Genomic DNA, 26,336 nt, shown 5'->3' with positions numbered 1-26,336 from the left:
GGCTGCTTGTGACTCGTTTTTACGGACATGCTTTTACTTTTTGCGCCATCGGACGTGGTGGGGCAGAAACTGCACTTGTTGTGTTGGAGGGTTTTTTTTTTAAGGGTCAGCGGTTATGCGCCAGCGAATCACGTCTGCTCAACAGGCAAAAGGATTTTCGGCCTCGGCTGCTCCAAAAAAAGTCGAGTTCGGGACTTGAATGCAAAGTTCGAGCTCAGCAATCAACGGGAGAAGAAACAAAACATTAACTGGGTGAGATTCTGTTCGTCGACTAATCATCCCATTTGTTAATCGTGTCAACGTTATCGACAATGAGCAGAAAGTGCGAGCGTAGCAAAACAGTGTGCGTGTGCGTGTGCGCGTGCGTGTGCGTGTGCGTCCATTATCTCAAGAGCTTGTGTTTGCAAAGGGTCACACAGTTGAGCATTTTGTACAACGAGGCCCTCAGAAAATGAGGCGAGATGCCTCTCATGCGATCCACTCTGTGTTTACCTTGATCATCATTACGGCCCCGTCGCTTTTCTTGTGTGTGGAAGTTCACACACATTTACATTTACACAACGTGTGTAATATGCACACACACACACACAATCGTCTGTCGGCCACACTTGATCTTTGGAGCAGAAAAGGGGCCCCTTCAGACCCATAGATGGTCTCCGATGTATTCCCGTGCTAAACCAATAGCATGCGTAATTTGGATGATGTCAACACTTCTGGTTTACGATTGGATCTTAACTACTCACGATCGATCACAAGTTGATTTGTATGATGTTCATGTTAAAAATGGTGGCTATAAGCTCGGTAGGTTTACAACACGTTACAGCCAAATATACTGGCGTCCACTATAACTAAAAACATGAGATAACCCCCCCCCCCAAAAAAAAAAAATCCATGTTGTTCTTATGTGGGAAAAGAGTCAAAATCAGCACCAAAAAACCCCAAAACATTTTGCCCAGCAGAAAAAAATGCGGGTGTGAAGGTGATATACTGCGAGCCGCACTTCACTAAATCTGATGTGCTGGTTTTAGTAGCAGGTTGCAATCGTGAGTTACGTCAACGTCTGCATTGATGTCTCGTTGTGCTAGACAACCTCCTGAGGCAACATTGAGAAACCCGAGTCTGTGCCATCAAAAAAAAAACAACACACACACACACACAAAGATGAAAAACAATAATGGCCTTATTTTGGCTGTGGATGCTTTGCTGCAAATATTACTGACAAGTCCTCGTGCCAGTAAACAATTCAACTGCGAGGGGGGGGGGGGGGGTGAGGGAGAGAGAGAGAGAGAGGTCGACATTATCATGCCTTCATCCTCCGTTCACAAGCACCAGAACGTGCCTGTTGCTATGGCAACTCATTTGAGAGCCCCCTTCTCTCTCTCTCTCTCTCTCTCTCTCTCTCTCTCTCTCTCTCTCTCTCTCTCTCTCTCTCTCTCTCTCTCTCTCTCTCTCTCTCTCTCTCTCTCTCTCTCTCTCTCTCTCTCTCTCTCTCTCTCTCTCTCTCTCTCTCTCCAACATCTAAATAAAATCTGTGCTATTTATAGAGCAAAACTGGCAACACGCAAGCAACACTGATCGCACATGCGGGGATGTGAATGCAAAACAAAAATACAGCTTCCAAACACACGTCCACGCACGCGCTTGCGCACGGAGCTGCTGCTGTGCACCCCATCTGTGAATTGAGTCCACCTGCGCTTTCGTTTGGTGATTCATCCGTAGAAAAGACAGAACAAGTCTTCAGCTTGAAGTGTCTGAACTTCATCGACAAGTCCACGGAGGGTTTTAACCTATCAGAAACACACGCGCCTGACCTTCCACCAAAAAGTGGACACTGCGTGCGCTGAGCCACCAGGCAACAAGAAATGGTCGCCGATGCTTTGCGTGGCCTGGCAGCATTGGAACCTCCAACCTTGCATCCTGGAGTTCCGGCACAGTTCTCCCGGTGGCTGCAGTGAGCCAGAGAAATATGTTTGAGGGAACAATGAGCAGGGGGCTCCACTTGTTAGGAGAGGAGAGGCTCGGATATGCCAAGTGGGCCCCACAGCCAAAAGGGGCCTGTGCGTGTGTGCGTGTGTGTGTGTGTGCGTGAGAAATTCCACTTGATGCCACTTTTTTTTTTTTTTGCCTCAAAAGAGAAAAATTGCTCATCAACGTGTGAACGAGAATTTGGAAACAAGCAAGCCGGCTGCGGCGAAGTGCCGTGCACGCCAGCTGTCAAGCGGGGTGAAGGTGTGGATGAATCGGCGTGCGCGTTTGTGTGCGCGTGGTAGATTCCCACGCGATGACTTAAAACATATTTTTTACGTACATTACGCGTGTTTGCAAATAACATCCCAAAAAAGTAATGCTGTGAATTGCTGTCACTTCAGTGCATCGTTTCGACGAACAAGGTTTGTTCTGTGTTGCAAGGCAAACCGAAAAAAAAAAAAAAAAAAGGGATATGGATAGAGAAGAGCCAGAAAAACGCCCCGCCCTCATCCGTGGCGTTGTCATGGCAAGGGGCGTGACGTCACAATGGAAGGAACGCCGTCTATAAGTATGGGACGCTCGGCGCGGCCGCTTTGGAGCTCGCGAAGAAGGCGACACGTGCTGAACATTTGGGGAACGAAGACAATTGAAATAAAACAAACATTAACAACCAGAGAGAGAGAGAGGGAGAGAGAGGGAGACATCACGGCACACGAAGCTGTTGCATTTTTATTTGAATGCGTTTCAGTGTATTTGATCTGAAGGTGGATTTCTCCGCGTGAATTTTCCATTTAAGAGGGATCAAGAGTCGTTCCATCAGCCATGGGAAGAGGAGTAAGTAACGTACATCCTTTTTTTTCCCACCCGAGTCCAAAAAAAGGCATTCAAACAAGTGGTTGATGAATCCTTAGTGATGATGCCACGAGTCGAGCGACGATCCTCTTGATGTTTGTGTCAAAAACACTTCCGTGTTGTTTACATGGCTTCGCGGCGTTTAACATAAGTTTGGAGCACGAAGCGCTCATGTTGCGTAATCGCACGAGGCTGATGACACTCAAGTTGGGCGCTCTGCGTTTTGCTTCGCGCCATCACAGAGAATCATCTTGTCAGTCTGACCATCCGGTGCTTGGCACATTCGGACCTTCTCGGTCAGCGCAGCTGCCGGTTCTGCTGGTTCTGCTGTGTTGTCTTCACCGGAGGTCGAACCCTTCCTTTCATGGCACAACTTGATCATACGTCTCAGCTGCGCCACCTTGTTAAGAGATAGTTCATAAGATTGGGCTCTAATAAACGTTGACGATTATTTGATAGCATTTTAATGCTCTTTGAGATGTCAAGTAAGTGTTTAGTCTTCAGTTTCACTAAGAGGCGAGCATGGGCTGCGTCCACCTGTTGGGTCGACACTTGAATTGTTTTCGATGAAGTTGCTGTGTCGGGGGCTGCCACACCCCACCGTGCTGCGCACCACTGACACTCATGGGTTCGGCCTACAGCCCCCGGGATGTGGAGCATGCAACGTGCAGGAGACGGAGACCGGATTGGCCCCTTTATGCCCCCCGGCCTTTTCTTCTTCCTTGTCTCGCTCCTGCAAATCTGTGGCTGCTCCGCATCTCGGCCAATAGCTGCCCGAGTTTCCCCCCCCCTTTTTTTTTTAAGGCATACCCTGCACCCATCCTCATCCCCGCAGTCTCGAACCCTGGCTTCTCTCAAATAGTGTAAGACATGAGAGCTCTCCTGGCATGAGCAGGCGGCAGGATTGTTGTTTCCGGGCCCTCTCTTCATGTTGGCGATGATACTCGCCTGAACCTTTTCTTACGCTTCCCACCTCTGCCTCGAGTTGCAAGAAAGAGGCCGAAGAAAAAAAGATGAGAAGGAGTTGATGAGGGAGGGGGCGTGATGTAAGGAGACAACCAGTTGCCGCATTGCCACCGCCGACTGATCCGGCAGATCCAGAGAGCCACTCTGCTTTGGATTGCGCGCTCATGAAATGGATGTGATTATTTGGCATTGCTGATTTTGGACTCATGTGCAGCTGTGCGCTGGGAAAAAAATGACAAAAGCTTTTCTGCTGTGCTGAAAAAGTACGCGTGGTTAAAGTACATGGCATCGTGTCCCAGTGAGTATGCAAACGTGACTGCGAGCAGTGGAGGGATTCCATCACAGCTGAAATCCAATGTTAAAGGGAGAGTTTGTCATTTCACACACTCCAAAAAGTCACATGTTAAAACGGTCATTGTGACTTGATAGCAGTACATAATAATAATAATAAAAAGGAGTAAAAAAAAAAAAAAAAAATCTGTGGGGAAAAAAGCAGCCATCTCTGGGCCAATCTTGTGCCTCTACTTTTATTTATTATTATTTTTTATTTATTTACAAGAAACCACCGTGCCAGAGGGAAGACAACCAATCAGACGGAAGGCATGACTTCATGTCATTTGTCACACAATCGTCAAACTCATTACAACATTTAGAGATAGACTGGCATTTTTGTATTTGTTATTTTTGCATGGCCACCATTTATTACTAGTCTGGGAGGTCGATAACCGATATTTGGAGCCAATCTTGATGTTCACTAAACGGGAAAATAATGACATCCAAATGTGAAAATATACAAATTCCAATTCTTAACTTTGTTGACATGCTTTGAAGCATATGTTTATTGAACAACTTTTCAGATTTGCAAAATGTTGAATTCATATTTTAATGTTTCAAAACCTTAGACAATAGATTTACAGTATTTGTTTTGAAATTCTTACAAAAAAGTGCAGAGCATTTCCAGGGTCAACAGCAGGTCTTCAAAAGGCAAATGAAAACATAAAAAACATCCAAGTTGCTCCTTATTGTTTTCTATAGCAAACAACAAAATTAAAAAATATCGGAAATGTTAAATTTGCGGTTGGCGTACTTTTAATTTGAAAGAAAAAAAAAGAAGGTGCAGAGAGTTTTCCAGCATTTCTGGCATACTGTAAAAGTTAAAGGGATAGTCGACACGAAATCAACTTTTTTGTGCTGATAAACTGTTTGAACGAGCGTCTACTAATGCTGCCAGCACGTCCTGGTCATTATTTTGACATTTTAGTGCATGTTTGTTGAAAGCGTGAATTTGGAGCCATCTTGAGGTTAAACACTGGGATAAACGCAATGTGGCTGTTTGTCCTATCATTGGACGAAAAGTGATTTACTGCGTCGCTTCTCGAATATGACGCAGTCGCTCTGCTACCCAGTCGAGTACACGCCTCCTTACGGAGTTGGAGTTGGAGTAGTAGCGATTTGCAAACATCTTTATACTGACTTTCAGGTTAGTGATTTATTAGCATAGCATTTGGCTAGTTAGCATAGCTTGTTGTAGTATAGAAATGATTTTCACAGCTGCTTTCAATCACAGCCAGACCACACCTTGGCAAGATCAATGGCCTCCAGGCAACGCCACCTTTGAGCGCCGTCACCGGGAGCGACTTACGCTTTAAATGTCGTTCCCTGACATGTACACACTTTTAAATTGATCTATTTTGGGCTGTCATAGGCCGATAGCGCCATTTGTCAAAATGCTGAATATCGATAATCGGCCTGGCTGATATTCGGTCTATCCCTGATGACATTATTATGTCTACAAGAAAAGAAGAAGTGTTTTTGGGGGTAGCAAGATAACAACAAGGCTGTGGTGCGGCCACCTTGTAATTCACACATTCTAATTCTCAGTGTTTGTTTTTACCCGGCCGCGGTGGTTTCTTACATATCAAATTAGTGGCACAAGAGATGGCATCATTATTACTGTCAATTCCCCAAAACTGTTTTGATATCAATGCTTTTGTTTTTCCAAACTCCCCGCCTCGAGTCAAACAATACGTTTTCTTGTGCGTGTGTTTTTTTAACGGTCACTTTCCATGGGTTGAACACATCACCGCCCCCTGCTGCGACAAGCTGCAATTACAGGATGTTTGTACGTCGCCCTCTGTCGGCCGATTGTCTCGGTTAGCCGCTGTTTGATCGTGACAAGTGCCTTTGATTGACATGCTTTGTTGTTGTTGTCGTTTTGCGGACATGTCATATTCAACATCACCGATTTGTGACACGTTAGCTACACATAGCACGAGGACAAGAGCCTTGTAAATAATCATTTGAGGATTGCGGTTTGTGGATTTTAATTGGTCATCTGTCTATTGTGTGTGTCCACTTTTGCGGGAAGAGTTCGGGGGCGAGCAAGATCCCCAAAAGCGTGGCTGAATGACGACCGTGTGGCAGTCCTTCCACACGGAGAGAGTTTATGAGTCAACGTCGTTGACCTCTGACTTCCATGTATTTATTTTTCTGGATGAATGGACACAAAGTCCCGCAGAGAAAATGCAGCAAGTCTTCCCGCAAGAGAACGTTAGCTGCGCTGATTGGACCCGCTCCGCAAGTGCATCCATTTAAACTGCAGGTTGGTGCAATCCGAGCGGAGCGTCTCACTCGCATTGAGATCCTGCTCTCCTAGTTTTACGTCTTTGAGGAGTACTCTTGATGTTATTGTGCTGAAACGGGCCCGATTTGATTCAATCAGAAGACATTATCCTCCATTTCAGTGCCATGCTTTTGTTGTTTTTCCACTGAGCCAGCAAATATTCTCGTCTAAAGGGCCGCCGTCCGTGACGACATGTTTACGTGCGTTTGTTCGCATTCTTTTTCTTCCTGATCATCCTCTCGCCCCCAAAACCGCAGACCTCTCCCCGGGGCCTTTACATTCCTTCCGCTTCATTAGTGGGGTTTCCATCCACCCATTTTTTTTCAAGTTTCCAAGAAATGCAAACATAAAACTAAATGGAAACGCTAGAAATTCGAAAAGGGGCCCCAAATTTGCAAAAAAAAGTTTTACGCTTGGAGGGGGTGGATTTTGAAGCATATCAAAAATAGGAAAATGCGAATCTTGGCTATGGAAACGGGTTTTGCAAATAACCGCTGCCGTGACCGAAGACACGTCGCGCGTACGCTTGTAGTCCCAAAGCAATGTGGGACGATGAAATAAGGTATGTTTGGGAGGGACGACCAAACAGAAATCTTTTTGGAATGAATTCAAGAAGTGAATATGAATGCAGTTTTACATGGAAAACCGCTACCGTTTTTCAAGAATGACTAAAGCAAACTCGTACCACGTCATCGCACGGCGCAGTCGCTTCCTGGCCTTCTTCTTTTAAATTACGGCCGGATCGCATCTCTATGGTGTATAGCGCCTCCTACAGCGGCGGAGTCCTGTCTCAATGGGGTGGATGCCACGGACTTCCAAATTCCGGGTTTCACACATCAGCGTCGTTTCCGGCCACTGATGGCCGCGTTCCGACACTCGCACCCCCACCCCTACGGCCCCCAATCGCGCGCTTCCGCCGATGCGCAGGGCGTCTCAACTCTCCGAATTGCTTCGGACAACTGAGACAGACACAATAGTGCACTACGCACTCGCAACCGGCGCAACCGGCGCCACCGAGGGGCACAAAGGCGGAAGCGCAAGAACCGGAACGCGGCCCACACGTCGCAACAGGAAACGGAAAGAAAGCTGATGTGAGAAAACCAGGAAGTCGGAAGTCCCGCCTCCTCCGTGGCATATACCCCATATTCGCAAAAGAAGAACAGATATGTCCGTTTTGCGCATTTTCCCTAAATTGGCTTAAAAATGTGAACCGATCGGATGGAAACCCGACTATTGTAAGTTAAGCGTGACTTTTTGTCAAATGCCGCCCCTCATCTGTGACAGTCCACACACTTGCCAGCCCCCTTCCGCTGTGTCCTACGTGCCGCCCCGCTCTCACTTTCTTTCTCTCTCTCAGGCCATTCCCCCCCCCCCCCCCCCCTCTGGTTTCACCGCCCAGTCACTTTGTGAAAGAGCGCGAGAGCGTGGGAACGAGAGACTGTGATTTATTTATTTGCTCCATTGATACGAATGTACTTTAGAGTTGATCAAATACCGGCTGATGTTAAGCATATTTTGGAGGTTGCGCTTGGTTTCCAAGGTCCGTTTTGAGGCCCCTCTCTTCATTGCGCCACATGCTTTTTGACATTGTCGCTAGTTTGAAGGCTCAGCTGTGTAAATCTCCTTCCCGTCAAGCCATGTAGACAACAAGGCCCATTGATTCATCTTTTGTTTGGGATGCCGAGTGCACTGAAACTTGCACGAGACGTGCGGCGAGTGTTAAAACTTGATGCACTTGTCTTCTCACCATTTATACTTGTTGGTTGAGGGGAAGTGAGAGGGAGGGCTTGAAACATTTGCCCGACTGTCCATTCACACATCTCCAGAGGCGTGGCTTTGGTCGCCGGTGGCAACCGGGCAAAGTCCCAGAAGTGTGTGCGTTTGTGTGTTCACGCGCATTGTTGGGCACAGTTGAATGAGCAGCTCGGGTGTCTGATGCCAACCAGGTCCGTTCGGAGGAATTCTGCCCAGAAAAAGTCTTTCAAATGTGTGACTTTGACTAAATTCTCTTTTCCGTCACGCTTGCGAAGTTTATCTTTAGTTTGACCCCAAACTGTCCGTGAATCTCAACAAAGAAGCCATTTCTTGCCATGCCTAACTAATTATTTGTTTAAATGTACTGAATCCCAATAACCCTTTTCCTGATTTTATATTTGTCAGAAATAAACACTTGATCATAAGGCGACATTGATGCATTTAAAGCACAGGTGTCGAAGTCACAACCAGTGGTTCATCCCTGGCCTTTTTCCTGGCTATGATGGGCGACTACCAATACCAGGTACCGGTGCCAATACCAGTCTTATTTTAAGGTATCGGTACTCGCGCCGGTGACCTATACCATTCTCGGCCGCCCTCCGGCAGCCATTTTACGATCATCTGCTAGTACATATTAAATTGTAAATATAGTTCAGTGTTGTTTTAAAACCCGATTATGTTTATACTGTGTTTTTATGACTTTGCCGATGGCTGGAGGGCGCCACCTCTGCCTCACAACCAGGAAATGGGCGCGTGCAACGCTTGCTCCATGATCTGTTTCTTCATCGGTACATTGAAGTAATAATAATAACAACATTTCGGGTCGATTGTGTGCATGTAATAATATAATGAAGCAATTACACGTTGACATGATTTTCAGCCATAAAAATCCTGTGGTTGGTTTTGATTTGACCCTCGATGAAAATGATTTAGACATCCCGGTCCAAAGCGCAGTGTTACAAAATGAGCATAAGTTGTATACTGCATTTGTAAACATCAGTAACTCTTTAACGTTTTGTTTTATTGTGAAAAATATATATTAAATGTTGAACCTGTTTGAAATCAACTGGTTACCATCTTCGGCCTCTGAACTGCTGTGGGATTATTTGTCTAAAGCCAGATGGCCCCTGGGGGCCCTTGGGTGTCCAGAGGCTAAGATCTGACTGCAGTGTTTTCCCAGCTTAGCTGACCGGGGGGGGGGGGGTTCATGCAACAATAACATGTGCTGGGATCACACAATCTGTTCCAACAACTCCCTGGGAAACTTTTGGAAACATTATTAGTTTGCATCTTTCCGTGACCGAGGACGTGCGCAGGATTCGGTGTGAAAAAACGCTGCCCTTGAGTCTCAAATATGGCAGCCAAGATGACTGCTTGACTACGTGTGCCAAATGACTCATTATTAGTCACGTGCAACTTCCCGCCAACATGCGAACACGTCTCATCCCTGTGCAGTTTTGAATGAGTCTTAAATGCTAATCCACGTTGGCTTGTCATGATATTACCTTAACTACAAACGAGTATCCCTTAGCTGGATTTCTAAACTTGGTGACAGCACATTCATGTGCCACAGGTTCGTGTCCACCTCACCCGGTTTAGTTCCCCGCCATTTTTTTTTTTTTTGGGGGGGGTGGGGATCATTATTGACTGAATATGTGCTGCATTATTGCAAGTTGGTTTAACTACGCGTTCTTTGTGTGCATTTCCAGGAAGGACGAGAGCAATATGAGCTGGCGGCCACCTCTGAGCAGGGAGGGAAGAAGAAGGCAAAGGGGAAGAAGAAGGAGAAAGACATGGATGAGCTTAAAAAGGAAGTGGACATGGTGAGTGTGTGGATGTCCCAAGGAATCCTATGGACTTGTTATTTGCCTTGATTCAACCTTTGAGGGTCATCATGAGCTGGATACCTGAAACTTTACTCAAGCATGAAGAAAAAACACAAATGAATGATGTTACAATGAGTTAAAAAAGACTTTTAGGTTAATGATATGCTGTCTACGTTGTTCACGAGATGAGATCATCTTTAGCCGTCCCACAATGGGGACTTTTGTACGTGAAATGTTCGTCGTCTTTGGATGTTGGTCTACATTAAGTAGTCTTCACTCAGTCAAACTGTGATTGAGTGTTAACCAAAAGATATAATCTCATGTAATATATAACGCCTTGTCATGTGGCACTTAGCCTACTTTCTCTGTGTATCTTTGCAGGATGATCACAAGCTGACTCTGGATGAGCTGAATCGCAAATATGGAACAGATTTGAGCAATGTGAGACGAGACGTGCCCCCTTGCACCTTTTATACATCTTTGTTGCTTCAACGCAAATTAATATGTGCCGTAAACTAAGTGTGCTGCGAAGGATTTAGCGAAACGGCAGGAGGTTAAAGGTTTTGAGGTTCAGGGCGAGCCGTGTGAAGAGAGACAAATGAAGAAAATGAAGAGGGTTTTTTGAAAATGTAGGGTTCCTCACCTTCAAGGGCCGCCGCACACCGAGCGATGCGGTGCCATGTGGGCTTCTGCCACAACATTTCACGGGTAGAGTCTTGGCCGCTGATCATTTTGAATTGCAGTTGCACAATGTGGCCACGTCGGCAATTAGAGCCAACCAAAATGTCCATAGCCGTATAACCACACTTCCCTTTTTTTTTTCTTTTTTTTTTTTTAAGTATTGTTCATTCGGAAATGTCATCATTGCTCTTTTATTTTTTTATTTTATTTTTTTATTTTATTTTTTTTTATTTTATTTTTTTTGTGTGTGTGTGTGTGTATTTGTTAGCTCACCAGAAAACCTATTAGAAAAAAATCTCATACCGTTCACCTAAACCGAACACCAGGAGACCCGAGGAAGGACCAAAGAAAACCAAGGAAGGTGAAATCCAGCACCGACCAGACACCCCCCACCAGAACTCCTCCCCAGCCACACTTCCTATTGCGCGCCAGTGTGTTCCAACAATATTTAACCATATTTATAATTTATAATGAATCCACCTACCTTTGGATGAAATAGCACAGCTTGTGGTAAAAAATCTACGTGAGCGGCATAAGCCTACATATACAGCACCTTTCAAAATATCCCCATTTTCAAATGTTTGATTCTTGCTCATGTTGTCTTTCTTTTTTTTTCTTTTTTTTTTTCTTTTCTAAGAACTCAGTATTGTTCATTCGGAAATGTCATCATCATTGCTCTTTTATTTTTATTTTTATTTTATTTATTTTTTTGTGTGTGTGTGGGTGAGTATGTGTATGTGCGTGCGTGCGTGCGTGTATTTGTTAGCTCACCAGAAAACCTATTAGAAAAAATCTCATACCGTTCACCTAAACCGAACACCAGGAGACCCGAGGGGACCAAAGAAAACCAAGGAAGGTGAAATCCAGCACCGACCAGACACCCCCCACCAGAACTCCTCCCCAGCCCAAGAAACATCCAGACCCCAACAAATCCAAAAAACATAAAATCAGGGAGGCCTCAAGAGACCAAAGGAGAGACCGACATGTCATGCTCATGTTGTCTTTCTGTAGCAAACTGCATCTTCCTTGACTGACACGCCATCTTTTTATGGACTAAAAAAGTGATACGGTACAACATCTTGTATGAGGACACTTCACATGGTCCTCAAAGCATTTGTGCCCTAAAGCTACTTGAAAGGGTTGCATCGACTGCGTTGACACCTGCTTTGCATGCTTCTAACATAAAATGGATGCTTCGTATACACGGTTAATATAAAATGAATGTTACATTTGGGAAATGTGCTCTTGTGTCTCCTGACCACCAGCCTGTCAATTGTGGGCAACCCAGCTAAAGCCTTTGTTGATGCAAATGTGCTGGCGGTCATGGCGCGAAGATGAAGGAGAATAGTTAATCAGTGCTTCTAAACGTGGGGTCTTCGAGCACTCCGTGTGTGTGCAGTGCTAATGAATCATGAATCATTTATTAGCCACAGAAACAGCCTCTGTCCTGATTTTTAGACGACGCTACTTTATCATTTCCCTCCATACTCTTCTCTGTGTTGATGAGGGGGAAGACCCTTTTTACTCTTACGAGGTAAATCATCTTTGGTCTCCCTGGACGTGAATATGTGCCAGTGCTTTCGTGTGTTCACATTGAGCTGGAGAAGTCGTGGCTCTGAGTTGTTTATATAAGGGGATGAAGTGTAGCATTTTAAGGGACTCCTCTTTGTTCTTCGTACCATGCTAGGGTTTGACGAATGCAAAGGCAGCTGAGAATCTGGCCCGAGATGGGCCCAATGCCCTCACCCCTCCCCCCACCACCCCAGAGTGGGTCAAGTTCTGCAAACAGGTAACGGCTTGCTCCAATCTCTTGTACTTTATGTTCTAGTTTTGTAAACTTAAATAAATGGATCCAACTTAAAAAAAAGAAGAAGAAAGATTATCACTTGGCTTGATGCAGATGTTTGGAGGTTTCTCCATGCTCCTTTGGACTGGGGCCATCCTCTGTTTCCTGGCCTACGGAATCCAGGCTGCCATGGAGTACGACCCAGCCAATGATAATGTAAGATGAATGTTCTTGATCGGCGTCATGTGGAGATCTTAACGTGAAATTTACGTTGCAGTTATACTTGGGTGTGGTGCTCTCCGCTGTTGTCATCATCACTGGTTGCTTCTCCTACTATCAAGAAGCCAAGAGCTCAAAGATCATGGACTCCTTCAAAAACCTGGTCCCGCAGGTGCCAGTTCATTCTGACATCTTTTTGTTGTGTTCCTTCATCGTAATCTCATTTTCCACCTCTTTATATGTCACTTGTTTGGATTCAATCTCGCATGTCTTTCAAAAGTGACTGCATGCATCATGTCTGTCTCATAGCAAGCGCTTGTTATCCGTGATGGTGAAAAGAAGAGCATTAACGCAGAGGAAGTGGTAGTCGGGGATTTAGTAGAGGTGAAAGGTGGTGACCGAATCCCCGCTGACCTTCGAATCATTTCTGCCAATGGCTGCAAGGTAAAAAGACACAAGAGAAGATGTTAGCACAACAGAAAAGTGGAACTGTCTCCTCATTCGCAGGCAATGTGACAATTCTCAGGTGGATAACTCTTCTCTGACGGGTGAATCCGAGCCTCAGACGCGTACTCCGGATTTCTCCAATGAAAACCCGTTAGAGACCAGGAACATCGCTTTCTTCTCCACCAACTGTGTTGAAGGTATGAAGGAAGGATCTGCGACAGGAGCCTTGGAAGTGTGTACTTTGCGAACCTCGACTTGTTCCCAACAGGAACTGCCCGAGGCATCGTGATCAGCACTGGTGACCGGACCGTCATGGGTCGCATCGCCACGCTGGCCTCGGGACTTGAAGTTGGCCGCACTCCCATCTCCATCGAGATTGAGCACTTCATCCATATCATCACGGGTGTTGCCGTCTTCCTGGGCTTGTCCTTCTTTGTCCTATCTCTCATTCTTGGGTACTCCTGGTTGGAGGCTGTCATCTTCCTCATTGGCATCATAGTTGCCAACGTGCCAGAGGGCCTCTTGGCTACCGTCACTGTGAGTCCTAAGCCTTTGCTCAACGTGAGTGTATCCTCAGCATCTAATCTGGCCCTCGTGTCCAGGTATGTCTAACTCTGACTGCCAAGCGCATGGCCAAGAAGAACTGCCTGGTGAAAAATCTGGAAGCTGTCGAGACGCTGGGCTCCACCTCCACCATCTGCTCAGACAAGACTGGCACTTTGACCCAAAACAGGATGACTGTTGCCCACATGTGGTTCGACAACCAGATCCACGAGGCGGACACCACCGAGAACCAAAGCGGGACTTCCTTTGACAAGAGCTCTGCCACCTGGGCTGCATTGGCCAGAATTGCCGGACTCTGCAACCGTGCTGTTTTCCTGGCAGAGCAGACCAACATTCCCATTCTAAAGGTAGGATTGAATTGTTTCCTCACAAAGTGGCAACGTATGAATGATGCATATTCATCAGGGATATAATTATCTTATGCAACGAGTATCTGCAGTATCTGTAGCTTTTCTCTTTAATTTTGGTGCCAATTCAGTGATAATGATTCACAAATGCCAAGTAGCGGACTTGGTGTAAAAGTGAAGAGTGTTCTTGCCAATCTTTGTTTGGCTTCACTTCTCTCTTATAACGGATATCTACCACTAATATTACAACAATGTTTTTCTTTTTTCTTTTTTTAGCTCCTTTTATTCTCCCTGGTGTACATGACGGAGAAGAAATAAGCATCTTAGGGTTTTGGCAATTTCTTTTGTTTTTGGACAAAGATGATGCATACTAAGTTTACTCTTTGTGAAGCCAAACTGAAAGGCTTGCACTTGTGGCTAAAAGTAGGTCGTCCATGTTTTCTCCTCCAGAGAGATGTGGCCGGTGATGCCTCAGAGTCTGCGCTTCTCAAATGTATTGAGCTGTGCTGTGGATCCGTCCAAGAGATTAGGGAGAAAAGCGCCAAAATTTCAGAGATCCCTTTCAACTCGACCAACAAGTACCAGGTATTGTTGGCTTTCTGTCTGGAGGGCGGAAACTTCACAAGAGCCTAAACGGTGAAACTTTTTGTTTCTCAGCTTTCTATTCACAAGAATTCCTCGACTGAAAAGGAATCCAACCATCTGCTGGTTATGAAAGGTGCCCCTGAGAGGATTTTGGACCGTTGCTCTTCCATCATGATCCAGGGCAAAGAGCAGCCTCTGGATGACGAGATGAAGGATGCTTTCCAAAACGCCTACCTCGAATTGGGAGGGTTGGGCGAGAGAGTGCTTGGTAAGGAATCGTTAGATGAGGCCTCTTCGTGATTCGACTTGAGCTAGTTGAAAGCAGTTAAGACCATCAGGTCACAGATTTTGTTCAGCAGCGCCACTGAGCACGCAGTTAAAAGACTCACAAGCGGTTTTGTTATTTTAGGTTTCTGTCATTTCAATTTGCCCGACGACCAGTTCCCGGAAGGCTTTGCTTTCGACACTGAGGAGGTGAACTTCCCCACTGAGAATCTGTGCTTCATCGGCCTCATGTCCATGATTGACCCTCCTCGAGCAGCTGTGCCTGATGCTGTCGGCAAATGCCGGAGCGCTGGAATCAAGGTGTGCTTTTGCTTTTGCTTGAGTGTTGTTGGTGAATAAAAATGTCTTGTTTCAAATTCAAAGTTAATGCAAGTTTTTTTTTGCTTCAGGTGATCATGGTGACTGGGGATCATCCAATCACAGCGAAGGCCATTGCTAAGGGTGTTGGCATCATTTCTGAAGGGAATGAGACTGTTGAGGACATTGCTGCGCGTCTCAACATTCCAATCAATGAAGTCAACCCGAGGTACTGGTTGAGGGAAATGCAGCTCTAGGATCTATCGCCGATTCTGTGCATCATGCTGATTTCCTTTTTGCTGCAGGGATGCTAAAGCCTGCGTTGTCCATGGTGGAGACTTAAAGGACTTGAGCCCAGAGCAGCTTGATGACATCCTGAAGTACCACACTGAGATTGTCTTTGCCAGAACCTCCCCACAGCAGAAACTGATCATCGTGGAGGGCTGCCAGCGACAGGTGCGAAATTCTGCCGTATGCCGGACGCATCTTCTGACAGCTCCCTCAATCCGTTGGTCACTCTTCGCCATGCAGGGAGCCATCGTTGCCGTGACTGGCGACGGCGTCAACGACTCTCCGGCTCTGAAGAAGGCCGACATTGGCGTCGCCATGGGGATCGCCGGGTCGGACGTCTCCAAGCAGGCGGCGGACATGATCCTGCTGGATGACAACTTTGCTTCTATTGTGACGGGAGTTGAAGAAGGTAAGGTGGTGTCTCTGCTCTGCCTGAGCTGATCATATTTATTTGTTAACGCGATTGATGTGTGCTTGTCCTACTAATTAGGGCGTTTGATCTTTGACAACTTGAAGAAGTCCATCGCTTACACTCTGACCAGTAACATTCCTGAGATCACCCCCTTCCTCCTCTTCATTATTGCCAGCATCCCCCTGCCGCTGGGTACCGTCACCATCCTTTGTATCGACCTGGGAACTGACATGGTGGGTGTATGACATCTTCTCAACTTGCGTTCATGTGTTGGAGTTGTCATATGTCATATGTTGCCTTTCAGGTTCCCGCCATCTCACTGGCTTACGAAGCAGCCGAGAGCGACATCATGAAGCGGCAGCCCAGGAATCCCAAAACGGACAAACTGGTCAACGAGAGGCTCATCAGCATTGCCTATGGGCAGATTGGTACATTTTCAACCAAACCTGCTCATTTGAATCAGGGCTCGATGTTTCCTTGCTGGATTTTTCTGGTGGCTATGTATCTAGGTCTTCTAAGATAAATAGAAGAGCAACAACATACACCAGAAATAGGCCCACACTGATACTATAGATAACCATGTGCTTGAGCGATGAGAGGTCAGAGCCTTTTCTGTAATGACGCCAGGAATGGCTTCGACCTGAAGAAAATACAACCGTGTAATAGGCCGAACCGATTGCTGCGCTATCCTATTGTTTTATGAAAATAAATGATTCAAAGTGTTTTTCAAAAATAAATGATTCAAAGTGTTTTTCAAAAATAATTCAACTCCACTATTATTCTCACAGGTGTTTCATAATTTGCCGTACGAGATGACATTAGTGACGGGCATGATTTTAAGTGAACGGAATCTTTAGAATCAGTTCATTAAAAAGAACCAACGGCAATAGCATGGGAGTACGTTCGCCCGTGTCTGACGCTGGCTGCTAATTTGGTCGTTCGTGAAGATTGACGACATGAGCGTGGCTGAGCTCAAATCAACTGAGAAAAGAACGAATCACCTCAGGAAGTGATCCGTTCACTCGCGTTCACTGAAAAGATTTGTCATTTTTGAACGAAACGTACGTGAACGACACAACACCAGATGACATGCGTTTTCAATGTAATTTCATCGTGGATCTATCGACTCAGTTATTTGTAGAATGACAAATGTCTCAATTTGTCCCAAGGGCCCACAGGCTAATTAGTTAATGGCATTACATATCGATATGGAATTTAGTCTCAAGATCAGTCATCATCAGAAGTTTCTAAATGATTTTCCTTCTGACAGTGCGCTTCTCCATTTGTGATCCGATTATGTCGCCGCTTGCAGGCATGATCCAGGCCCTTGCAGGCTTTTTCACCTACTTTGTGATCCTGGCTGAGAACGGCTTTCTGCCCCGGACATTGTTGGGCATCCGAGTGTCCTGGGACAACAAGTACTGCAACGACCTGGAAGACAGTTATGGGCAGCAATGGGTAAATCGAATCACATTCGCACGGTGTCGTGCAACATTGCCGGTCTTCATTTGACTCTCTCTATGTGCGTGCAGACTTATGAGCAGAGAAAGATCGTGGAGTTTACCTGCCACACTGCTTTCTTTGCCAGCATTGTCATTGTACAGTGGGCCGATCTGATCGTCTGCAAGACCAGGAGGAACTCCGTCTTCCAGCAGGGCATGAGGTCAGCGGAAAATCAATTCTATGGCAAATATGGCAGTGACTTGGCCACTTGTTTGAAAATGTCAACAATAAGACGTATATCTTCTTTTCAAACGTTACAGGAACAAGATCTTGATCTTTGGACTGTTTGAGGAGACTGCCCTGGCTGCCTTCCTCTCCTACTGCCCTGGCATGGATGTGGCCCTGAGAATGTACCCTCTCAAGTGAGTGGGATGCCAGAAGGTCACGCGACTGTCCTGCCTCGCAGCCCAAGATCTCATTTCCTTGCATATTATGTGCATGTGCTTTTTTTCCAGGGTCAACTGGTGGTTCTGCGCCTTACCATACTCTCTGCTCATCTTCATCTATGATGAAATCCGCAAGCTGATCCTCAGACGCAGTCCAGGAGGTGAGCTGGCGAAGCACGCTTTTGTTATCTTGAGTTCGAAATCCCCCCCTGCTCTCCTACTTTCCTATGTTACGAGCTCATGTTCAAGAAGCTCTTCACTTTAGCTTGAAACCTTCTCAATGAATGGAGGGAATTCATTTCTATGATCTATGTCCCCCTGCGTTTCCAGGTTGGGTGGAACAAGAGACCTACTATTGAAGATCCATCAGCCTGTCAGCTCCCATCTTTTCCTCCACTCCCAACGTTGCATGAATATTGTCTTGCTGCTCGGAATAAAATTTTAACCGCTGTGGGAAAACAAATAGCCCATGTGAACGTGTTTTTATATTAGTGAATGCTTGATACTACTATAGACATACTGAGATGGAACGTGCTGATGATATACGATAAATGCTAATAATGACATGAACACTGAACATTGACTTTGATTATGCGTGCCTTGTTTCTGAAACAGGACCAATTTTATACATGTTTTTAACAGTTAAAAATGTTCAATAAAATGCGCTTGAGTCAGGTCCTACATGTTTCCTGTTTTTATTGAGTTTGTGTATTTTTTGTGTTCATGCTTAGCTATAATGCTGATTTATTTTCTTACTACAAAGAATAAGATCATGAAGATTATGTGCATGTGTACACAAATATTATATTTTTGGCTTTTTGTTTTTTATACCTCACGGTTGGGGTGCCAATAGGGCAAATAAATACTTGCTTAATATTTTTGACACATTTAAACATTGAATTGACAGCATTCATTTAATTACTTACTCATTTCTACTGACTTTTATTTCATGATACTGCAATAGTGCAATTTCTTACACGAACGTGGCATTAAAAAATTATAATAAAAAAACTTGAACTAAATGTTTCACCGATCAAAGACATGGTGGGCGGGGTCAGTGATGTGATTGGTTGAACTGTAAAGGACGTGCTGAAGTGTCCCTCGAGTTTATCATTAAATCAATTTAATTCGTTTAATTTAATTTGATTCTATTTCCTATCCCGAAAACACGAGCTATCACGAATTTTCGCCGCACAAAAGAGTAGTTGAACTGGTAGCTCCTAACGAATCACGCAAAACGTCACGTGGTAAGGAAGTAATGACGCACGTACGCGCATCTTTATTCAAGAGTCCCAAACGTGCACCCGTCGCAGACAAATGTTTTCCTAAAGTAGTGTGAGAATGTCAGCCGGTAAGGACTCTTTTAGCTGACTTGTTTCATATGAAAGAAACGTGTTTGACTGTCGTGCATGTTATGTTAGCGAGTAGCTTTCACTTTTGGTCCGCATTTGACAAATCAAGTATTGACATCAATTCTTAGTTCGTTTGACTTTCAGAGCACTCTTATGAATATGGTCACCATTACTGTGTTGAGGTTGTACTTTGCAGGGCTGTTTGTTGAACACTTCTTTTTAATACAGTACACATTTATTTTACATTGGTTACTTTTCATACTTACAGCAAATTAGAGGGGTTGAAGTGGAACTATTATAAACCTCCGTCAACATTCTAATGCCCAGTTCCATTGCTACAAGCACAATTGTCAACATATGAAGTGATTAGAGTTACAGTGACAGTCAATGAAACGCATTCTTGTTTTTGTAAAGCCAGAATTTATGGCAAAGTTGTGGTATCATCGTTCAATTCCTTTCCCGGCAATGACCTGTTTGTCCTTTAACAGGCCGCTTCTGACGAAGACACTTAATTCCCAACATGAATTGAAGAGGTGAGTTAATCATTAAGCACTTAGCAGTGCTACTCTTGTGTTGTTGTTGAAGTTTGTAAAAGTAGAAATGGTCAACGCAGTGGAAGTGTGTGTGTGCAAACAGACAACTTGAGCGCCATCAAAATAAACCGTAATTGGCCCACAAGTGAACGTTGGCAGCTGTCTCTCATCCCAGAGAAACATCCACATTTGGCTTGAACTCAAGTGTACCGGGAGCTCATTAGAAGGTTATTTTTGATGTGCCGCGGGGTCGCAGTGCCAGCCTCCTGAAAATGCTTGGTCTCTGTTCACTTTTAGTCGATGTGTACAGTATTGCTGCACTTAATTCTCCTCCAGCTGCAGCTATACATTGAACATGCGTCCAATTTCCACATACTTCAGAGGAGTACTCAAACGCAGCTGCCAGAGTTTTGCGGTCGGCTTTTAGGACGAGAGGGGCGCGGCAACCACACGGGCAGAGGCGGGGTTATACGTAACCTGGCGTTTTACTTCTGCGTTAGAATAGGCAGAAAAATACCTAATATTTCCTAAAAAATGACATCGCCATGGTGTCAAAAGTAAGATCGAATCATTATATGCCTAAAAGTTAACTGTGGAAGGGCTGAAAATAAATAAAACAATATATGCATTTGAAATTTGGCAACTTTGTTGTTAGTAGATTACATAATAGGAGGTTTTTCAGAAAAATTCCACGACTGACTTTTGTCACGAAAGATATATTCTAAACCAAAAGTACAAAGTTTTCCCTTTCGGTATTCACATGGCAACTTTACAAAGTGTGTTCAGTGTGCAAGAAAAGGCATCAGACAGTTCCTGGCCCAGAAGAAGTTACCTGTGCTGAAGCAACCTCGTTTCTCACCTGACCTGGCTCCACATGTTACCCCCGTTTCCTTCCCAAGGCCCATTTTGAAGATGTGGATGATCTCTCGATGGCCCGTGGAGGGATCAAGGAAGAATCCCTGTCGGAATACGCGAAGATGCGGCAGAGAAGGCTGGCAAAGTGCGTTTGACTCCAGAGGAATTACTTTGACGTGGAAAACATTTAGGTTTTAGTTTGGATGAAAATCTATCTTTTGTGACATTAGTCCTGGAACGTTTCTGACATACAATATTAAACATAAATGTTCCTTTTACCCAACGATACCTATAAATAGCAAAGCTACATGACTTGTTTTGCAGTGGTCGTCATTGCCGTTTTCCAAAGACAGTGGAATGCACCCGCATCCACCGTGTCGCACAAAGCCTGTGAGCCTCTGCAGTTGGTGTTGTTGGTATGCCGGCAAACGTTTCATCGCTGTCAAAATATCGCATATGACCTGTGGCTCGTATGCTTGCGTGCTGTCTCGGGCAGGCCGCAGTGTCTCTGCGTTGCCTATGAGGCCTCTCGCTCTCTGCGGAGAGGCTTAGTTTGTTGCGACAGATGTCCTCCAAGCTGGTGAGGAAAACCCCTTGCGATGGACACATAGAATCCGAGAGAACCCTCAAATCTTGCCAAAGGTACAAAACCAGATGACATGCATGGTCCTACTACAATACTTTGAGCACAAATTGTCAATTTAAAAACAAGATATTTTGTTCAGAGGGTGTGAATGATGACACAGCTCGACTTGACTTGCCAATTTAAATGGAATTCTGGTACATGATCAAAATCGACCAAAACAATTAGAATTGTATTTATGGTTGAGAGAAACTGCTGACACATTTTGCACAATTTGACATTATCCGATAGAAGGACTGTTTTAAAAAATGGTGCCTTTACCAAGACAACCGCAAAGCCCATCAGTCGACCACAGAATTAAACGGGTATCGCTGTTTCATTGAGAAATAAAAATACATTGAGGACGTATCGTATACATTGCACTGATGTCGGACGTATGGCAACCAACCAATGATGTCATGAGACAAAAGAAAAAACATACTACCTCAATAACACCATATGTGTGTACTTTGTGTGTGTGTGTGTGTTTTTATAGCCTTTCTTGTCCTGTCCATCTTCATTATGTCTTGCTCCCATGTGATAATCCATTTTAAAGGATGCAGAACCCAGCTGAGCTCCAACGTCTGACATCCTTCAACATTGAGTGCATGTCAGAGAATATTTTTTTCAACTTAGTAGCGTTTCTGACTGCTGGAGAATCAAATTTATTCCTCAAAGTGGCTGTGATCAGCTGCAGCGCCGGTGCAGTCAGACCGGAACATCTGGACTGGAATATTCCCGCTCTCCATCGGTCACATGATGCGCTTTCAAGCAGCTCTCTGTGTCAGGTTGTAATTAATGTATTCATTTGATGTCGGTTGACTGAAAGTTAAAGCGACAGATGCCGATAATGACTTCAAATGTCACGCCAGCGCCACATTGATTTTGATCATAAATAAGCAAGAGGAAACGGATGCGTTTAAGACTCCTGGGAAATGGGACACACTGTCACCTTCCGCTTCTGTGGGGTTGGGTTTTTGTTAGATTTTGTGTCTTCATCTTCCTTTTTGTCTGTGTTCAGTGTTTTGTTTTATGTTCCTTGTCCATGTCCCCCCCAGTGCCCCCAGCCGCTTGTGTTTTCCCCAGGGGTGTCTTGTCAAGTAATTAGCAGAGGCGTATTTAGTTTGTGGGGTTTGTCCAGTCAGTGTGGGTGCGTTGTCTACGTTCTGTGTGGAAGTTCGTGTGTCAAGTCGTCGTCCTCGCCAAGTCATAGCCACTCCACTCCTCAGCAAGTCAAGTCGAGGCAAATCAGGTCCTGTCACGTCACGCTGGTTCCAGTCATGGTGACCAGTCCAGTCCCATCCGTCCCGTCCAGTCATGGTGGTCTGCTCACCTTTTTCTCCCTCTGTTTCAATGAAGTACCACACATTGCACTTGATTCCTGTTTCACTGCCTTATTTTCCTGCATTTGGCTCCGCCATCCCTCAATCACTCGCGTCCCGCATGTGACATATCCCACCTTAAGCGGAAAAACAATTCCATGCAGAACGGGCTCTATCATAATTATTATTTTGTTTTGAAACATTTTACTATCGCCACGTTATGATGTTCAGCAGCAGTTTGAGAAGACATATGGCCAATTTGCGTTTGAGGTTATTGAGCCTCATCATCTTCTGATTGAAGCCTTTGAATAAATCGGTCGAGGCAAAGCGTTTTCAGTCTCTGAAGCATTGCCTTAATCGAGTTTTGGTTGATGCGTGATTGAGTTCTTGTGCAACCTCCTGGCTTTGCACAAACGCCTACTCTAGGAGTTTGATGTTTTCAACAGTGCTCGTGGTAACAGGCCTTCTGCTGCTTGCTTTGTCAAGTTTAGATCCTGTTTTGAGAAATGGCATAAACTGTACTAAGCGTTGAAGCATTGTGAAGGCCGTGCAGCTTCTCACAATGGCTCTCATCTGCAGCATTGGACACAAAATATACTTGCCAGGTGGTCATTTGGAAAAACAGTTCCAATGTCAGTTGGCGAGTCATTGACGAGATTGCTTACAAAAACTGCAAAACTGCTGTTAAATGATATAAGCCTGTCCAAATGACACCTGAAACAAAGTAGAAAAAAAGTTGTTTCTTGAATCTATAATGTAAAGCTGACATTATGGAAAATGTGCTTTCGAATGTTGTTTATACAAATACCAGGGGGTCCTTACTAGTTCACATCGCGGCTGGGCTTCCACAAGTTGATGTGGTCCGCCTCGTTTGGTCACATAGCTTCGCACCAGTCGTCATGGCAACAAAAATTGTACTTGGCATTGGTTCAACAGTGGAGCAGTCAGGGTTAGCAGACACTCATTTTCAAGAGACAACACTGGCCACGCAAAGCTACGGATGCGTTTTGGTCCCACACCAGAGAAAAAACAAATTCTAGGTCACAATATAACATGATATAATATGTTTGGCGTTTTCAAATCATACGTTTCGTCTGTATAACCGTTCGTGTGATAATCTGTGAGAAGATTCACGTTTTTATGGCTTCTGTACAAAGTAATTCCTTCCAGTTCAGGTCACTGGTGGAGCCCTATGTTGGTATGTGTCTTCTGGCCAAGGGGTTACGATCATGGTCTCCCGCCATGGGTGCCCCAGTGCCACGGGTGCCCCAGTGCAAGTTCGTGAGCAAAACACAGATACGATGAACTGCTCCCCGGATGCTCCGCTGTGTGTCCTTAACAGTGTGTGCTTCCCATGCCTCAACTACTGTGATGGCTCAAATACAGACGTCAATTTTCATGCACGTGTGTACGTGGCAAATAAAGATGATTCTTATTTTTACAATATTATACAAGAACAAAATATTTACTTAAAGCTACTGAATGTAGAATATTCAATCGCGACTGCCAACTGCTGACGAATAATGAAACTGCACATATCGTTCTTCACGTACACAATTCGAACCCCAATCCAGTCAAACTATTGGCCAGAGGCCTGCGGTGCGGGAGTACCCATTGTGAACAGCTAAGGTGTTAATCTACTAATTAGAAGACATTTCAGTCATAAATGGTCAAATAAAGAGGCTACTGTAAAGATATTTTTGGGGAAAAAGTTCCATATAGCAGCTCTAACTAGTAACTTTGATTTATGAAACACAAAAAAGACTCGTGTTTTAAGGCGATTCGTTTCATGTCTGAAGGCTTTGATGTCCACAGAACTGCCATCAGAACTGAGACTTTATGCGGATGTCTTGTGTGGCATCGTACATTCACAATTGACCTTACCGTGGCACGCCTCGTCCCCCCCCCCCCCCCCCCCCCCCACTAAATGCGACGAGCAGCGTCCTCGGACATTTACCGGTCAAGATGAGCGAGTGCATCCACAGTCATGGCAACGTTGTCAGATCTTCCTTGTGATTTCTCGGTCAGGTATTTTCAGGACACTGATATTTCTCTTTGTGAAGGGTATCTTCACTCCCTCACTATGCAATTTTGCCCCAAAACAAAATAAATACACGTCGCTGCCTACTGCTGCGGAAATCAGAAAAAGACAAAGTCGCCTCACTCACTTTGACCGATTGTCAGCAAAACCAAAGTTTTTAGACATTGTAATTGGACAAGAAAGAATTTATATTACCTCATAGTTTCAATGTTTTCTTGGCATTAATAGTAAGTCAACAAACGCGTGGACAGTTAGCTACCTGGAGCTATCGTTAGACTTTGGCTAAAAACAACAATGGAGAACATTATCTTAGTGCAGATGTAGTCGTTTCTGGTAATTAGGGAGGGATTCAACTGGTCGTGTGCTCTTCCACAAAGTTTGATCCAGCGCAGACATTTTTCGTAGTTGTTTGGGGAAGGGAATAAACCCGACAGTGTCCAGCGGACACCTCCTTCCAGTTGATCCGGAAAACGGTTACCTCTCTTCCACAAGTCGTTAATGCACCACCGGGAGCAGGATTGCTTTGTTTGTCCGCAGCAAAGCGCACGTGCTGACGCAGACGATGCGTTTACTAGTTCATGCGGGCGTGGTTTACGGTAAGGTCAATTGTACGACCTCAGGGGCGCTTGAGGTGTTTTAGAGGTTCGGTTCACTCGACGTTCCTTTTAATATGAACTCAATAAATGACGACATTGGATTAAGGGTGGTTCCGATTGCTATGTGGCATCAAATGGCACAAAACAATGACTTGGGAACTGACGGTGAATGGCATCCTTTTGCTCTTATACTCGTGAAGTGCTTGAAATTTCTGATTGAAGCCCACATGTATGTTTAGAGCAGTTTTGCGGATCACTTGTGATGTCTTGTACTTGCTTTGAGGATCTTGTGCTGCCAGCTTTTTGAAGCAGATACAAACGGTCGTGACATAATAAGTCGACTTTTATGAGTTGTTGGCTCTCATTGCCATTCTGGCGCCACGCAGACTTTTACAACAGATGCTCCTCGCCACTTTTAAGAGGAATGAATGAACCAGAAAATGTGTCCAAGAGCGAAGGAACCCATACTGTTGTATATAATATAGCGTGTGTGTGAGCAAGTGACCGAGAGTTTATGCATTGCTCTGCGCACTTAACTGGAAGCTTAACAGAGTTGCACAAACATTTGTCAATGCTTAGTGCTCTCCAACTTATGTGGCAAGAGGCAGCAGCAGGCGGGCTCCCTGGCCCTTGGGCCCGCTGGCCCTTGGGCCCCCTGGCTGAGGTCTGAGGTCTGTGTGTGTTGCCAGCAACTAGTAAATAAAGCTTTTTGCTTGTACTGACCAAACCATGCTGTTGTAGTAAGAAAGACACTGTTAAAATGTAGGCTGCTTTTTTTTGTATCCCTTATGAGCACAATGATAGGTGGGATACATTCAGAAGATTGACATGACTGATGAACACTACATACATGGTTGTTGGACTATGGGAGAATGGAGTTCTCACAGGGAATTCAGATCATGTAAAAAACACGGGTCTGAGTTAAAGATTTGAAAATGGAACTTCCCTGCTATGAGACCATCGTGCTTACCAGTCACTTAACCACTGTGCTGGTTAAGCTTAATTGCAGCGACTCCCTTTTACCATTTGATCCTGCCGTCGATGTGTACATGAGCAGACAAAGACAGGAAGTTCTAGCTTTGCATGTTGATGCTGGCACACTCCTCTCTTGTCTTCTGAAATCTGCCATGTTTCTGCTAACTTCCCACAAAGATTCGCACCACAATATGACACTGACAGGAAAACGGTCCATTTTTATTTCTCAAAGGTTGATCTTCGACAC

General features: G+C 44.9%; 1 protein-coding gene and 1 long non-coding RNA gene across 3 annotated transcripts in view; both read left to right on the top strand.

Moving 5' to 3' along the window:
- Nucleotides 1–2,548: 2,548 nt before the first annotated feature.
- On the top strand, nt 2,549–18,471 carry LOC147180104 (sodium/potassium-transporting ATPase subunit alpha-1). The gene is made up of 23 exons (XM_086067809.1): nt 2,549–2,802; nt 9,874–9,987; nt 10,372–10,431; nt 12,359–12,460; nt 12,572–12,673; nt 12,735–12,848; nt 12,986–13,120; nt 13,203–13,320; nt 13,392–13,660; nt 13,726–14,034; nt 14,485–14,619; nt 14,692–14,887; nt 15,029–15,204; nt 15,294–15,430; nt 15,507–15,657; nt 15,733–15,901; nt 15,983–16,137; nt 16,209–16,332; nt 17,217–17,362; nt 17,437–17,567; nt 17,668–17,769; nt 17,863–17,954; nt 18,124–18,471. The coding sequence occupies exons 1-23, from the start codon at nt 2,791–2,793 to the stop codon at nt 18,150–18,152; spliced, it is 3,078 nt and encodes a 1,025-aa protein (XP_085923935.1). The 5' UTR covers nt 2,549–2,790; the 3' UTR covers nt 18,153–18,471.
- A 530-nt stretch (nt 18,472–19,001) lies between these two features.
- Nucleotides 19,002–26,336, top strand: part of LOC147180102 (uncharacterized) — a 128,156-nt gene continuing 120,821 nt past the window's right edge. For both annotated transcript variants that reach the window (XR_015094149.1, XR_015094150.1), the window contains exons 1-2: nt 19,002–19,144; nt 19,634–19,678. This is a non-coding gene — a long non-coding RNA (uncharacterized LOC147180102). The remainder of the gene's footprint in view (nt 19,145–19,633; nt 19,679–26,336) is intronic.

The sequence above is a fragment of the Leptonotus elevatus genome, chromosome 2, assembly GCF_054856555.1.
Source record: "Leptonotus elevatus isolate MCC_2025b chromosome 2, RoL_Lele_1.0, whole genome shotgun sequence".
NCBI lineage: Eukaryota > Metazoa > Chordata > Actinopteri > Syngnathiformes > Syngnathidae > Leptonotus > Leptonotus elevatus.
The sequence above is the reverse complement of the archived record's forward strand: the minus strand, read 5'-3'. Positions and strand labels throughout refer to the sequence as shown.